At 40.3% G+C, this 16,115-nt stretch overlaps 1 protein-coding gene across 1 annotated transcript in view; it reads right to left on the reverse strand.

Annotated features, from left to right (window-relative positions):
- Positions 1-3,370: 3,370 nt before the first annotated feature.
- The window catches only part of ube2na (ubiquitin-conjugating enzyme E2Na), a 33,361-nt gene continuing 20,616 nt past the window's right edge, over positions 3,371-16,115 (reverse strand). The window contains exons 2-4 of the mRNA XM_052034056.1: positions 9,732-9,978; positions 9,485-9,625; positions 3,371-4,831 (exon numbers count right to left, since the gene is read on the reverse strand). Coding sequence (XP_051890016.1) covers positions 4,782-4,831; positions 9,485-9,625; positions 9,732-9,978 — 438 coding nt within the window. The 3' untranslated portion in view covers positions 3,371-4,781. The remainder of the gene's footprint in view (positions 4,832-9,484; positions 9,626-9,731; positions 9,979-16,115) is intronic.

Genomic DNA, 16,115 nt, shown 5'->3' on the forward strand with positions numbered 1-16,115 from the left:
ACAAATCAATTGTTAGCCCTGTCACCAGGAGCCCGATTAGATTTTGGGTCCTGCTCCAAGTTAGTGAGGAGCAAACCTCAGATTGGGATTCTGGATCTCTGTCCCATTGATGAAAGCCAGCAGAGAAAGACAGCTGGAGGTATCAGCAAATGGAGCTAATTATTTCAGCTTGCTGAAGGGAACTAAAATAACGAGGGAACTAAAGTACCACATGCCTACAGAAGCTTTCCATAGCTTTATTCTTGTGCTCTGTCATTTATTTGAGCCAACAGGTCATATTGCCTCCCAATACATTGGTATTACATGCTTTATCTGTGACCTTCTGATTACCATAGAGGCAGCCTTGGGATCTACTCCGGAGTTACCCCTACTGTCAAGAGACTCCTGGAATGAGCTCTAAATGCGTTAACTTTGAGACTGCGAAGGTCATTTGAAGGGGTTATAGTTTCCTTCAGCCGACACACCTAGTGCTGCCTGGAAGTTTAAACAAGGTTCAGAAACCGCCACGTGGTTTGTACACAGTGGTCTTTAGAGTCTGGGCTTTGATAAGTAAAGGGGGGCAGTAAGTCTGTGGGAGCATCTCAACACTGGCTTTGTGAACTTTGTGTGCATTGTGAACTAAAATAACAGGTAATCGTAGATAAAAACAGATGCGAGACATTCACAGTGGATTAGAGAACATCCTTTAGGAAAGCAAAACCAATATTCTATTCTTGTGCATATCACATTCTTCCAACCAAAATATATCACCTTGCAGTCCTATGTTCAATATTACCTGAAATGCCTCTGTGTGTTGCATTTGAGTTTGTCATCTTTCAGAACGTATGCCCTGCATTTAAAATAAAGGGGCGATCACGTAAATCCTTCCCGCCAAGTTAAAGAACTTCTCCGCACGGCTCTGTTGCGTTTTCGATCCTCTGCCAGCATCACCTTTCATCACAAAGCCTTCTATTTTGGTGATAAGTTCTCCAATGGTACTGTGTCAACTTCCATTGACCACGTTTCCTGCACCAACATTATTTCGTTGGGTTTATTTTGAAGGGGGGGGGGGGAATCAGAAGGATAATTTTCCCGGGGCATCCTGCATTCCATCGCTGTAAATGAGCAGCAGGTTTTTCACCAGACTGGCAGGTTCAGAATGGGAGCCACTCTTCCCTCCCTCACATCTGATTCCCCAAGAAAAAGTTACAAAATCAAGCCTTTCCAAGTTGTACATCATCCCCAAGGGCGGGTATTTATATCAAAAACGGCAAGGGTCAAAAAGAGAAATGGACAGTTGATGTTGACTGTCCCTCCAATAGATGCTGCCTGACCTGCTGAGTTCCTCCAGCACTTTGTGTAAACCTGGAGAGTACCACCTTACATTTATTTCTCTTTGGTTTAGAAAAGCAACTATCTCTTATCCACAGCCATTTTCCCTGTCATTTTGCCTGTGATTTTGCCATCATGTCATAACATTTCTCCAGCACCATCATTTCTAATATGGTAAATTTAGTCTCCCCAGTAATGTATTTACTTGGTCTCATCCATATGGTAAATTTTAATGTAAATATTTGAGGATATTTACAAAAACACAGGGAATTAAATAGGACAGTATGCTCCAAGAGCTTCTATTTTTAAAAAAAAATATAAATAAAAGCAACATCTTATTTTTTAAAAAGATGGGCTATCAATTGCAGCGGAATGCTGTCATTATCAAGCATTTAGATTACCATAGCTCTCTTAATAAACAAAAACACACTTCATGGGAATGCTATCCAGCACTGGGCCACACCAGCAATGGGACATTTCCAACACTTTCAGATAGCGAGTACCAAATCAGTCAACTCCACCGAGAAAATTTTCACATCCTCACCAGCTCTTCGGTCAATATTAAGCCCAGTTGTCTGGTTACTGACTAACTCACCACAGGAAATAGTTCTCCCTTGCTTGTCCTATCAAAACCTCTCACAGTTGGGACTTTCTCTGCTCCAGAGAACCAGCCAACCTCTGCACAACAACCAAGCTCCATCATTCCTGGCATTATCGGGCAAATGGAAGCTCCTGACGCACTTCCCGAAGTGTTCTTGTGGCAAGGATGGAGAAGGGAGAGGTTTCAGATAGTGCCAAAAGAATTGGAGGCGTGGTTGGGGAGGGTGGGATGATGGTGTAGAGAGAAAGGGAGGGAGTTTCTTAAATGTTTTAAAATTTTATTTACAGCGTGGTAACAGGCCCTTCCAGCCCAACAAGTCCACGCCGCCCATTTGACCCAAATTAACCCACCCGTACGTCTTTGCAATGTGGGAGGAAACCCACGCAGACAAGGGAGAACGTATAGTCTCCTTACAGACAGCGACCGGAATCCAACCCCGATCGCTGGCGCTGTAATAGCGTCGCGCTAACTGCTACGCTACCGTGTATTATAGATGATCCTGCAATAATTAGGGACTTCTTTTGTGGCAAGGACAGCCTAGTGACAAATGGCTCAACCAACCATCTTCCAAAAAATGTTCAATTCTACTCTCTTTAGGATGAAGCAAACCCAGAGAATGGCAGAACCAAGGAAACTAACCAAAGGTGAAGGAATGATCATTTGAGGAGGATGATTAGCAATGATGGAGGGGAAAATGTTATCAAGCAGAATAGCTATAGAATATGGTGAATAGACACAAGGCAAGATGGTTTGAGATCCGCAAGTGTTTGTGTCATGAAGTGCACTAAGTCCATGCCAACCATCATTTACCAGCACTTGGTCCAGAGCCTTCTGTCTTGGCGATTCAAGGGCTTGTCTAGATATTTAAATGTGTGAGAGTAGCTGCCTTCATCACCCTATTTAATATTATTTCCTTCGGAAATAGCAAGGGGAGATGGGAGGTTGGAACATGATACGCAGAGGGCCAACCAAGATGACGATTTATAATAAAAGCCACACTGGTAATCTGCAAGGCAAGGGTTGGAAGGTAAAGCCAGCCCCAAACTCCATCCCAAAAGTAACCAAGTTTCTGTTAAGTTCATATTATTAATATAACCATCCAAGTCCACGGAAAGTAATGCCTTATTCACAATTAACTGAACCTCACATTTGTAGAGAAGAGCGTCGATAGTTGCTCTGCTAAATCTACAGGTGGGCACAATTAGTAACCCCATCCTCAGGAGGTACAGTAGGTAGTGTAGGAAAGGGGCAGGTGGATTTGTTGACCATATCTAGGCATCCTCCAAATGATCTCCAGTAATGTAGAAATTTATTTTTTTTTAAAAAAGGGGTCAAGCCTGCAATGGCTTGACAACCCAAAACTGCTATCACTAAGTCCCACGTGGTGTCTGAGGATCACATACTCATTTCTTTCAAAGCAACAGAGGCGCAGATCCTGATTACTATTGGATTGTAATTACTGACATGGATAGAAATTTTAATATTTGAAACAAACAATTGCAAGTTTAAGACTGTTCTTTCCAATTGAGACACCATATTAACAGCAGACTTGGACATTCTCAGCTCACATCCTTTTCACTTGACCCATCTCAGCTGTAACCTGAATGAAAGTCACTGACCAGAGGCAACAACACATTAAACAAAAATAGTTGAAGTAAATCCATTGTTGATCAAGATATGTATTGCATTGAGCGCCTTTCATGACCACAGACCATTCCCCTGAACTTCTGAATTACTGTTGTCCAATTTATGCATGTAGATGTAATCAGAGGACTGTCTCTGACCGTTCATGTAGAAGCATTATACACTGCTGTTTTCAAATAACAATGTACCACTGCAAACTTTCTAAAACCCAATTTTTATTTCTTACATTGTGAATTTCCTTTTTAATATGCAAGAGTCAAAATAGACAACATATTTACATGCTCTGACAGATCACAGGTCCAAATAAACAAATGGTCAAATTCACTGGAAGAAATCAATGGATCTCCCATTAATAAAGGCCAATCAGCTCTAAAGCAGGTTACTGGCACAGTTGCAACATTATGAAATAGCTGTCTTGGAGCACTTCATAAGTAGTCTATTCACTGTGTTTGCATGCAAGATGTGAACATGATACTCTGGGCTTTGAAATGAAAACACATCTATCTTTCAAGGAAGATACTTCCATTAACGAAGAGGAAACAAACTGCTAAAATCTTGATTTGCTTTTTTAAATTGTATTGTTCTCAGCAGAAAGATTAACACAGTACAACAGCCGAATGGAACAAAAAAAAAGTTTACTAAAACAAAGTTTTACAGAAATCTTTTTTATCCCCCTCCCAAACCCACACCACCCACCTCCCTTCCCCATTCCCTACCCAGACAAGCTATACAAAGTCACAAGCCTTTTCAGGATCTACGTGTCACAATAATGATGCATTTTTCTTTCTCTTTACTGACTGGATGAACTAAATCAGCTACGATGCTTAATCTACTGCACCTAAAAAAAAAGTTATAGTCTTGGCAAAGGGCATGATCTACTGTGTACAAGTTAGCTGCTTTCAAAAATGCTTTCAGCATCACAAAAATAAAAACTTACAATAAAGCAGCTAACTAAGCCTAATTTCATTCACAGTGCTAAGAAAGAAAATTGTTGTCGAGGTGCACCACTGCTTTCAAATTAACTGGGGAGCAATAGAAAAAGCAAAGTGGTATAGACTCTGCTCATGCTATAATGTGAATCTGAACATGACAAATAGTCTCTAATATGCATTTAAACACCGAGAATTTTATTTGTCTGGGTTTATTCTGCAGTTGTCTAAGACTGTTCTTTGAATGCAAGGAAAGATCTTGGCAGAGTTAGAAGAACTGTAAGATGCATTCAGCTTCATCTTGAATTGCTGTTCCCACTGGCGTATAGCCTAGTCCATGTTCTGGCTGCAAGATAATAATCATAAGAACTTACTTTAAAGTAGAAAATCCTCATGGTTTAAACAGTTTACACATTTCAATATCTCTGCATAGTTGCACATAATAACAAAATCAGATCTCAACCGGAGGGGGGGGGGGGGGGGGGGGGGGGTGTAGAATCCTTCTGAGTGCAATCATCAAAGCCACATTCTCCTTCCACATTTGAATTCAGCGGTATTCAGTTTGCAGCACCTTACTGGAATGCTTATGTCTGCAACACCACTCTGGAATACATCTGTGTGAAGTAATGCTCTCAGACACGAGTTGGTATACTTTTGGCATATACACCCCAGTGTGGGCTGACCCCACCTGCACCAGAACAGTAGTAAACACTTCCAAAAAAAAAAGCTGGCAGCAGCTTGGCTTAAAAAATATTAGAGGGAATGAGATGGGCTAACTCAACTTCAAATGATTCCACACTTAAGTGGCATTCGAACACATTTTCTGAAACACGAGCCTCGGCCTGTAGAACACAGTCTCAGTTTACTACCACAATATCTCACTAAAGCAAAATTCCCTGTAGCTCAGACTAAGGATAACCTGAAGTAATGTGTCTGACCAGAACGTTACTGCAACTGCTTCCCCTCAACCTCCCATCCTCCCTCCCAACCAAAAAAATCAGATTTCAATCTGCAGTTTGCTGATGCAGTAGGGGGTTTGAAACCCCTCATATCAGAGATTTCTCAATAACTTTGCTGTGTGTCAACTTGTAAAGGCTTTTCTAAAGCTAATTTGGACTGTTTCCATAATTATTTGTCCAATGACCACTCCAGCAGAACAAGCTAAACCTTCAGTCAGTGCCATCTGAAACAACACGATCAGCTTTCACAGGAAAATAGAGGAGTAGGCCAGCAGGTCCCTCAAGCCGGACCCATCATTCAGTCTGATCATGGCTGATCTATGCTGGTTTCAACTCTTCTGTGCAGTTCCCCGTAACCGTGATTAGTCAAATTTTTTCCAAATATTTATCATCCATCTCCGTATCTACCTAATGATCCAGTCTCCACCACCCTTGGGGACAGGGTGGGAGGAGGGGCAGAGAATTCCAGAGATTCACCGCCCTCTGAGAGGAGACATTTCTCTGCACCTCAGCTGCAAAATAGACAGCTGGTCATTTAAAACCATGTCCCCTTGTTTGTGACTCCCCCGTTACTGAAAACATCTATCTACCCTGCTAAGCCCCCTTAGGATCTTATACATTTGAATAAGGTCACCTCTCATTCTTCTAAACTCCAAGGAACACAGACCCAAACTGCCTAGCCTCTCTCGACAGGACAACCATCTCATCCCAGGAATTAGCTTGGTGAACCTCCTCTGGACTGCCTCCAATGCTACTACATCCTTTTTGGGCAAGGGCATGAAAACTGTGCACAGTATTCGAGGTGAGGCCTCACCAACACCCTGTACAACTGGAATAAAACCTCCCTGTTCTTAAACACCAGCCCCTTCACAATAAAGGCCAACATGCCATTTGCCTTCTTAATGACATGGTGACCTGCCTGATAACTTCTTTGCGATTCATGCACTGGAACAGCTGGATCCCTCTGAATTTCACTCACTTGCAGTCTCTCTCCATTCAGAGAATAATCTGCCTTTTGATTCCTCTTTACCAAAGTGCACAACCTCACATTTCCCCACATTAAGTTCCATTTGCCAGGTTTATGCCCAAATCACTCAATCTATCTACAGTCCATTGTAAAACCACAACGTCCTCACCACAATGTGCCCTGCCACCCATTTTTGTATCAGCAGCAAACTTCTAAATCTTACATTTTGGTCAACCCTCCAGATCATTCATGTAAACAGTGAGCAACTGAAAGCCAAAAACTGATCCCTGGGGTTACATCCCTTCAGCCTGAAAAGGACATTAATTCCAACTCTGTTTTCAATGATACAGCCAGTTTCAAATCATTCTAACAGACTTCCCTGAATACCTTAGGCTCAATTTATGCACCAGCCTCTTCCAATACCTTGTTAAATGCCTTTTGGAAATCTAAGTGCACTAAAAACTTTCTATTCCTCTGCCCTACCACCAGTCCTTGCATATGGTTTGCCCTACTTTCAAATTTAGCAATATCCTTGACCTCCTTTGTTAACCACACACTGTGCCTCTTTCTTATAGAATCCCTCTTTCTAATTGGGATAAATTCCTGCTGAGCATTACTCAGACAGCTGGTCCAAATCTGCTGCTGTTCACCTACTGAGCTAGCTCTTAGCTTATTTTTTCCGGTCCACCTTAGACAACTCCTCCCTCATACCATTATGACTGCCCCTATTGAAGACTGTGGTTTTGGTCCTGTGGTGTTCACCCTCAAATTTCATCCAGAATTCTAACACACTGATCATTACTTGCTTGGGGATCTTTCATCACAAGATCTCTTATTAATCTTTCATTTCTCATGACCAAATCTAAAATAGCATATTCCCATATAGTTTCGTAACCCGCTGCTCTAAGCAGCAATCCCTGATTCACTCCACAAATTATTCTTCTACAATGCCCTTGCTAGTTGGTTCGTCCAACCAATAAGTGGATTAAAATCTCCCGTGACAATTGCAGTTCAAACATGCCCTAGATATTTCCCTGTTTCTGCTCCACTCTGACAGTGTTGTAGATGATGGCCCAGCCATTCAAGTTTGGTTTTCAGTCTGCTTCATTTCTCCCATCAAGTCATTGCACTGGTTTCTGAATAAGCTAACCATTTGTTCCAATAGTTTTGCTTTTGTGTTTACATACTATTCATTTGTTTTCTGAAAACTGTTCTACTATTATAAAAATCCTTTTATACAACTCAAGTGTTCTTCAAACTTTTAACATGGATGTCTCTTCAGTGGTTATACTCCCAGGTCAGAAACTAGTGGTCACTTGGCAGGCTTTTCAACCCAAACAAGCCACTCTCTGGCATTCGTGTACCTATTTGGGACGGATGCATTGATGGAGGTTCAACTTTTCGGGTGATACATTAAACTATCTCTACAGGGGGCAATCAAAAATCCCACGCCAGTTTCAAGAGCAGGAGAGTTTGGCTAATGATTCTCATTTATTATCATTAAACTAGCTTGTGGTCATTTACGTTATGAGATATTATTCAAATAAGATACAAGATCTCTTTATTCGTCACATGTACATCAAAACACCCAGTGAAATGCATCTTTCGCGTAGTGTTCTGGGGGGCAGCCCGCAAGTGTCGCCATGCTTCTGGCACCACATAGCATGCCCACAACTTCCTAACCCGTACGTCTTTGGAACGTGGGAGGAAACCGGAGCACCCGGAGGAAACCCACACAGACACGGGAAGGACGTACAAACTCCTTATAGCCAGTGGCTGGAATTGAACCTGGGTCACTGGCGCTGTAATAGCGTTACGCTAACCGCTACACTACCGTGCCTGCCTGGTCCCTTTCACCATATTACAAAAGTAAGAAAAATTTAAGTGGTACTTTGTTTTTTTGTGGATAGCTTACAGGTGTCCTGGGGCTATAAGAGCCTATAGGTAAATACAAGTCCTTTATGATCTCAATTTCCCTTTATTTAGGGAGTCTAATAACCGGTTGAATTCCTTTTTTATTCAAACCTCTCAATTTTTAATTAATTTATGGATTTACTGTAATGACAAATGACCACAATAATTGGGATTATTAGTGAATTTGCTTTGGATCCTTTCCCTAGTTTTGGTATCCTTTACTATAGAAAAATATTTAAAACTGGAATAAATAATTTATGTAGGAGTTATCTATTTAGCTTTCTTTGTTAATTTGGGACTGAGTTATGGAGAGAGGTTGAGACTTTTTTTTCCATTGGAGCGTAGGAGAATGAGGGGTGATTTTACATAGGTGTGTAAAATTATGAGGGGCATAGATAGGGTCAATGTGCAATCTTTTTCCCAGGGTTGGGGAAATCAAGAACTAGAGGACATAGGTTTAAGGGAAGAGATTTACTAGGGCCCTGAGGGGCAACTTTTTCCACCCAGAGGGCAGTCGGTATATGGAACGAGCTGCCAGAGGAAGTGGTTGAGGCTGGTACCTTAACAACAAAAAGGTATTTGGACAAGCAGATGGATAGAAAAGGTTTGGAGGGATATGGGCCAAACATGGGCAAATGGGTCTTGCTTAAATGGGAACCTTGGTCAGCATGGGCAGTTGGGTCAAAGTGCCTGTTTCTGTGCTGTATGATTACGACGCTACTGAGAGATCACATCTTGAGGGCCTATAGACTACTCACACCCACCTTATCTTTCCCCTGCTATTCATGATTTCAACTCAAACTGATTCTACATTACTATCCACTATCTCTACATCAATGACTCAATGCTGCTCTGATACCTTCCTTGATGAAAGATGTTTCCCTGCCTCCTTTTCCTTCTGGCCTGTTCTTTGGGGATATCGTACAATTTGGAATATTGAGCACCCAGATTGCAGGGTCACCAAGCTCCATAACAGCTATTCCATCATACTCCCATGTTGCTGTCAATTCATTTTATCTTATTGCAAATGCTGCTTGCATTCATGACCAGATGCCATAGGGAAAAATTCAGATGACAGAGCATAAATCAGGTTCTTCAACTAGTTTTCCCAATTTCTAGACCTTTTCTCAACCAGTAAAATATCAAATAACACAGGTACCTGTCTCTATGGCTTGGGCTTCATTGCTTTTCCACTGTTCGGCTACATCATTTGCTAATGGATCATCTGGATTTGGAGCACTTAACAATGCCTGGATTGAAAGCAGTACTGTCCGAATCTGCAAAGCTGGAGACCATTTATCTACGAAATCAAAACATTACAAGCCATGGGATTAGTGCTCTTGTTAAAAACTGCACAGAGGTTGTTTTTGTCATGGGACATTAAATAAAACTGAAAATGTGATTACCTTTCAGAATATCTAAACAAATTCTGCCCAGTTTGTCTACATTTGGGTGATATATTTTGGTCATGAAGCGAACTTTCGGAGCTGCCATCGGATATTCTTCTGGAAGAAATAGTTCAAGTTTAAAAGTTCCACCCTCAAACGGGGAGTCCTGTGGACCGGCTATAACAACATGAAAGTAGCGTGCATTGAATTCATCTGCTTCTGCCTTTATACCAGGCACCGGCTCCGCATGTAAACGTTGGGTTTCCTGAAAATGATTAAAAAGGCAACTATTAGTAAGACGGCCAAATAACGATTTCACATCTGTACTACACGCCCATCCCATTATCAGAAATTCCAAAATCAAGGCCAAACCTGAACTACACAATTCTGTTTATTGCAATGCAACAGCAAATTTATTCATGAAACTAGTTACTAATATGACACCTACATGTGAACATTTTTCAACTCAGCCAATATAAACAGCATTACCAGCACTACTTTAAGAACATTATCCAGACTGACAGCTCAGTGCAAGTCCGAGGGATTTCTACACCATGAAAGGCCATTTCTCAGGTGAGATATTAAACCATAGTTCCACAGCCTCAGATGAATCCAATGGCATTATTTTAAAGAAAAGCTTCTATGGACATTTTTCTTAACTGTTTTTGCGATTGTGCACAAATTGGCTTCCATGTTGCTTACAGATATGGTGGAGGCAGGTTCTATGGTGACCTTCAAGAGGGAACTGGATAAATATATGGTGGGAAAAACTCTGCAAGGTTGGTAGGTGGAGCTACTGAGTTGATCTGTGAGAGAACCAATAATGGGCCAAATGGCCTCCTTATGTGTTATAACTATTCTAATAACAGTAGCTACATTTTAAGACTGCTTGTATTTTGGGCCATGAAAAGATTTTAAGTGTTCTTCCTTTTCTGAGAGTGAACAAAAATCAGAAGTCAGCAACTATGTAGTATAAGAGTTCAATGCAAGAAATGTCTGCACAAAAATGTTTTAGATGATTTGGAGATAACAAATATCTACACTCAACAACAGTAGGGTCATGAAAATGAGTTGGTAGGTCAAATATTAAAAACTGAGCATTCCATAGGGACGTCATAATCAGGAAATCCTAATTTACAGAAATAATTTTCTAATTAGGGATTTCGGACGTTAACACATTTCAGAAGAACAGTCAAGCATGAATACTTTACATTTAATTTTCCCTATACACATTACAAGCTAATTTATATGATTTATCCTTGTGACTGAATCTCTTCAGCGTCACGTGAATCTGCACTGCACCCACTCCAAGAGCACTATCTTCGAGGTTTGGCACAGTGTCATGTCACAGACTGACTACAGTATGCTTAATGACATCTAACCAGAGCTTTACATTAACTTTGCTTCCTATTCTGTATTTGAAATTTTTTTTTTTATTATTCTTGTTGGAATTAAAGTCTAAGATTTCACTAAATTAAGCTCTGCCTGAAGTGAAAAAAAATTCCATAACACTGCCCAAATGGACGGTGAGCTTCATTCTTTCTGCAACTTGCTGTGGACTCTTGAAGTATCCGATATGTTCATACACATCTTCATAGAATGCTGGGTTTCAATAAGAGGCAATAAATTACTGATTTCATACACTTCAGTCAGTGTTTTACTCAGTTTGATAGGCAGAAACATCAGTACGGAGGGTATAGAAACATTGCTACTTTAGTCTTGATATCCTCTCTCATTTACAGAATATTTTTAACACCACTGGATTTTTTTTTGCAATTAGTTGCACCAATTTCCAGTGATTACAACACATTTGGATTTATTTTCAATTAAAAATTCCTTGGAAATTCATCCACTTCCCTCCCTCCCTTAAAAAACTGCAAATCAGTGGTGGCAACTAATGCATCAGGTGACATTTGCCTAGAAAAAAAAACTCCAAGCTAAATGTCGTTATTGTAGTTGGACAGCAACCAGATCAGCAAAAAACCAACTGCACTTTTGTGTCAATTAAAACTACTGTGGAAACAGTGAGAAAAGTGGATTTCTGAACAGCACTATATTTATGGAACGGTTTGAACTTTGATCCCATGTACACAAAGTTATACACAAGTCTCAAACCATGTGTACAGCAATGTAACATGGTCAAAGCGAGATATTTTAGATCATTAGTTCCCAAAAGTCACATCATTCATAACTGAACTTCAGGCAATACATGACTGATTGTCAAATTTCAAACTGGTTGCATCAGAGATGATGTCTTCAGGACAGCAAGTGTTCTTTTCATCACACAGACACAAACAGTAAGAAATACCAACACCTGTAGCACATGATATGCCACATGTTTTGTGAAGAAAGCACGCATTGTTCTTGGTTTAAATGCCATTTTAGGTTAACTCCATCTCTTCAAAGCAGAAGGAAATTTGCATAACCCAAATCAAAACAGACAATATTTTCCAAATATGTACATTCCATTTCTTTAATGAAAATTGTTTTGCATGAGAAATTAATCATGAACTTTTGCTAAAGACCAAATAAAACAGGCTTTCAGCTCAATAAATCAAATCCAGTTTTGTTTAAAAAAAAGACAGAAGTTTTGAAATAGTACTGAAACTGGATCTTGGACTATTCTCCAGCACTTACACTTACCCAAATAATCTGCGCCAGGTTAGACCTGGCATTAAAACAGCATCTCTAATTATTTTAAAAAGGTGAAAAGCTTTACTTAAATATGCTTAAAAATATTTTAAATGTAAATTAAGTAGTTAATAAGCTTGGGAAGTGTATCTGAATGTCAAGCATTTAAAACAGACAGCTGGCTAGGCCAGCTGTCAAGTATTTTCTTACTATGGATAGGACTTGTTCTGGTCTCCCCAAGTAACAAGGCCAACAAGGATTGATGATTTAGGTATGCAAATTGATACCAGAGGAAAAAAAACAGAAGTGAAGACTTTTGTAGGTCAACACCAAGTGCAGATGGATTGCTAAACTACAAAATCTCAGCACCTTCTTTGTAAACGTGGACAACTATAATTTTTAAAAATAGGTTTAGGAACAATTCAGAGGGCCTACAGTTTGAAGAAATAGAATTGTACAAACAAAAACCCCAGAAAATTCAGACACAATTTAGAAATGGAGACAGAAGTGGGTTTTAATTCAGCATCAAACACACTGAGCACATAGAAAAGTAGTTAGAACTCAGCAGCATTCTCAAGCAATACACAAATCAAAGGCAGCCATGACAGATCCAACCATTCCTATTTGGGCCAAAACTTGAGCATGTTTGAATTGAAGTCCCAATATACAAAATACATATAGAGAGAACAGGAAGTTGCTCTGGAGTATACTGAAATGGTTGTCTGGAAGTTTTAAAGCCAATAAATGAGGGTCAAATTGGGAGCTGCAAAGAGATATAAATAGAGGAAAGTGACATTATAGGGATATGGGATTGGAGACTCCAGGCAAACAGGATAAGGATGCCAAGCGTGCAGCTCAGTTGAACCAGAAACTCACTACTAGGTCTGATACTAGGTATTGGATTTTTACAAAATCAATTATGTCTGCTAAATCGTTGATAAAATTAATAATGGGGATACCAAGTGCAAAAAAGCAGAGCGAGTCGAATACAGATCCATAAACATACTAGGGCTGGTGTACAAGGTAGTTATGAACACGTAATTGAAACTTCCTCTATTGGCCAAGACACAAAACACCAGTAGGGAGCTAATGCAAACTCTACAAGACACCTGTTACACAATGTCTGAAATCCCACAAGTGGTTCTGGTTACCATACAACAGGGGAAATAAAACTCTTGTGTATAAAATTGAGGGGCCTCAACAGAGAGATAGGAAGGACCTATTTCTTGGCTTCTGGCTAAGAAATCAAAGCCATGATTACCATAAGGAATCAAGAAAAATTAAGAGAATTTTCCAAGCAAAGGATAGTGAAGAACTCTGAACCTCAAAGGCTGGTGAGGGAGATGAAGTACCATTTGTACCAGACTATGAACAAACCTGAATGTGGGACCAAAATGGATTGCATTTTTCAGACGACACAGGTGTAATAGGTGAAATGGCTCCTTTTGCGATTCTGAGACAATAGCTGGATGGGGATTGAGGCAAGGTTATGGAATTTGTGAACGCTGCCATGTTTGCTCTTTGTTCTTCTAGTAGGAAATTGCAACTCCCCCCCCCTCCAACCAGAAATGTGAACAAAAACTGGTAACTGAAACAATGGGAAGGTCTAGAGGCAAGTTAGGTGCCATTGTGTTATTGTGGCTGCTGACATCATTGTCCCTGAGCAACGTCACCAAAGCACAGCTTGCAGATGTTAAAAAGATACAATGCATGTCAAAATTTCAAAATAAAAATAAGCCAGGAAGACCCAAGTCAGGCAGCACTCGTGGAGAGAAAATATTTAATATTTCATCACCTTTAATCTGAATTTGAAAAAAAGTTATAGGTTTAAGATGCAGAGAAAATGGGTCTGGAGAATAATCCTAAAGAGGGGAATGATTGGGTGCAAGGCATGAGAGACTTGACAAAGGATAATGGTGCTTGACAGAACAGGACAAGATCAAAAGATAGGTCTGTAAGTGTTAATGGAATATCATTTAGTCCAAATTCAAAGAGACAATTTTCATTGCATGAAATATATGAAGATATTTCTGCAAGTTGCGAAAAACTGTTTAAAAATGGAAAATTGAGTTGCTTGCCTCATCCTAGAAATTCAATGGTGGGAACTAGGTAAACCCTAATTTTATGCATTTTACTTTTATAATAATGAACACCAGCAATCACAAACAGGAATTGATCATGGAACAACAAACATCTTTTATAATCCAGTACATAAAGACTACATTACACCCAGCATTAAATCAAACTGCTTAGGACCAGAGAACGCCAAGCATCATAATCCATCTCTATTGTTTTGTTTCCTCACACTTCTGCCAAATTAGAGTTTAGCCAGTCACTATAATACCCAGCTAATGCTAAAGGGTCCCTTCCAGCTCAAACACAGTCAAACTCTAGGACCCCACTCCTGTTCCAAACCCACTTAAATAAGACATTTAAGAGTACTTAAGGAAAATGACAAGAAATCTACTGGAAAATAACACAGGCAAGGAAATAGATGCAAAATGATCACTTAGTCTGCAACAAGATCAAAAGGAATTGGAAACAGTTACAAGGGATAAAATTATATACTGTAGAAAATTGGGTTATTAGGCCCAATTAGCACGAGCTGGTGTTTATATTATGTGCCTCCGCCCTTTTCCTTTCAGCATCATTCAGAACATAAACCCAAGTAAAAGGGAATATATATTTAGAAAGTAGCCAATTGTCTCATCTAATAAGTTCCAAATTCCAATCATTCTGAGTAAAATTTCTCTCATTTCTTTTCAGATTTACTGGTAGTTGTTCCTTTGGGCCTACAGATTTGACATCCCCTATAAATGAAAAACATTGTCCAATATGCCCAACCCACTCAAAACTTTCATTCCCTCCAAGTCTGACAAAGTCCTGACAAAGCCAAAGAGGATTATTTCAAATGGAGGGACAAGCAGCGGCAGACGCTGGAATACGAGGTAAAAATTTATTTGCCAGAAGAACTCAGCAGGTCAAGCAGCATCTGTGGAGGCGAAGGGACAGTTGATGTTTCAGGTTGAGACCCTGCATCAGGACCGAGAACGTATAGAGGAGAGGTATCCAGTATATAGAAACGAGAGGAGAAGGTGAGACAGAAGCTAGTAGGCGATAGGTGGGTGGGTGGGGGGTAGATGGAGCCAGGTGGGGGGAGTGCTGAGACAAGAGGCTGGTAGGTGATAAGAGGAACCAGATAAGAGAGGGATGACAGGTAAGTGGAACCAGGTGGGAAAGAGGATAGGAAAGGTTTCAAAACAACTTCAAGGTATTAGAGCTGGTGAACTCAGGACTCTCAATACTCATCTGCTTGCTGCAGCCACTTTAAAAACATTGACAGGTATGAATTACATAAAATTACTATAGGAGCCCCAACCACATTGGGAAATTGTGGATCTTCCAATATAGGGACTTAAATGTAATGGGCCAGACTGCTCCTAGAAGGTCTGGCTCTCAGTCTCTCCTGGGGATTTGCCACTTGCTCACCCAATCCCAGACTTGCCTGTTATTGACCCTGTGAACCAACCTATTTAACAGGGGTGCAGCAATAACTTGCAATGTACCAAGGGATTAATTCACAGCCCTAGTACCTGCCAATTTGGCAAGTTTTGTTTTTAAATGTCTTGTAATATGCCACGTTCTTTCTCAGTGTTAGCTATACCCACCTTGGAACCTTTTGAAAATTTCAGCATTTCTTCTACTTTTCTCTGTACCCTATTTATTGCGCCTTTCCCTACCTTGTCCTCACTTCTCCGGGCTCAAGTTTCA

The sequence above is a fragment of the Pristis pectinata genome, chromosome 19, assembly GCF_009764475.1.
Source record: "Pristis pectinata isolate sPriPec2 chromosome 19, sPriPec2.1.pri, whole genome shotgun sequence".
Taxonomy (NCBI): domain Eukaryota; kingdom Metazoa; phylum Chordata; class Chondrichthyes; order Rhinopristiformes; family Pristidae; genus Pristis; species Pristis pectinata.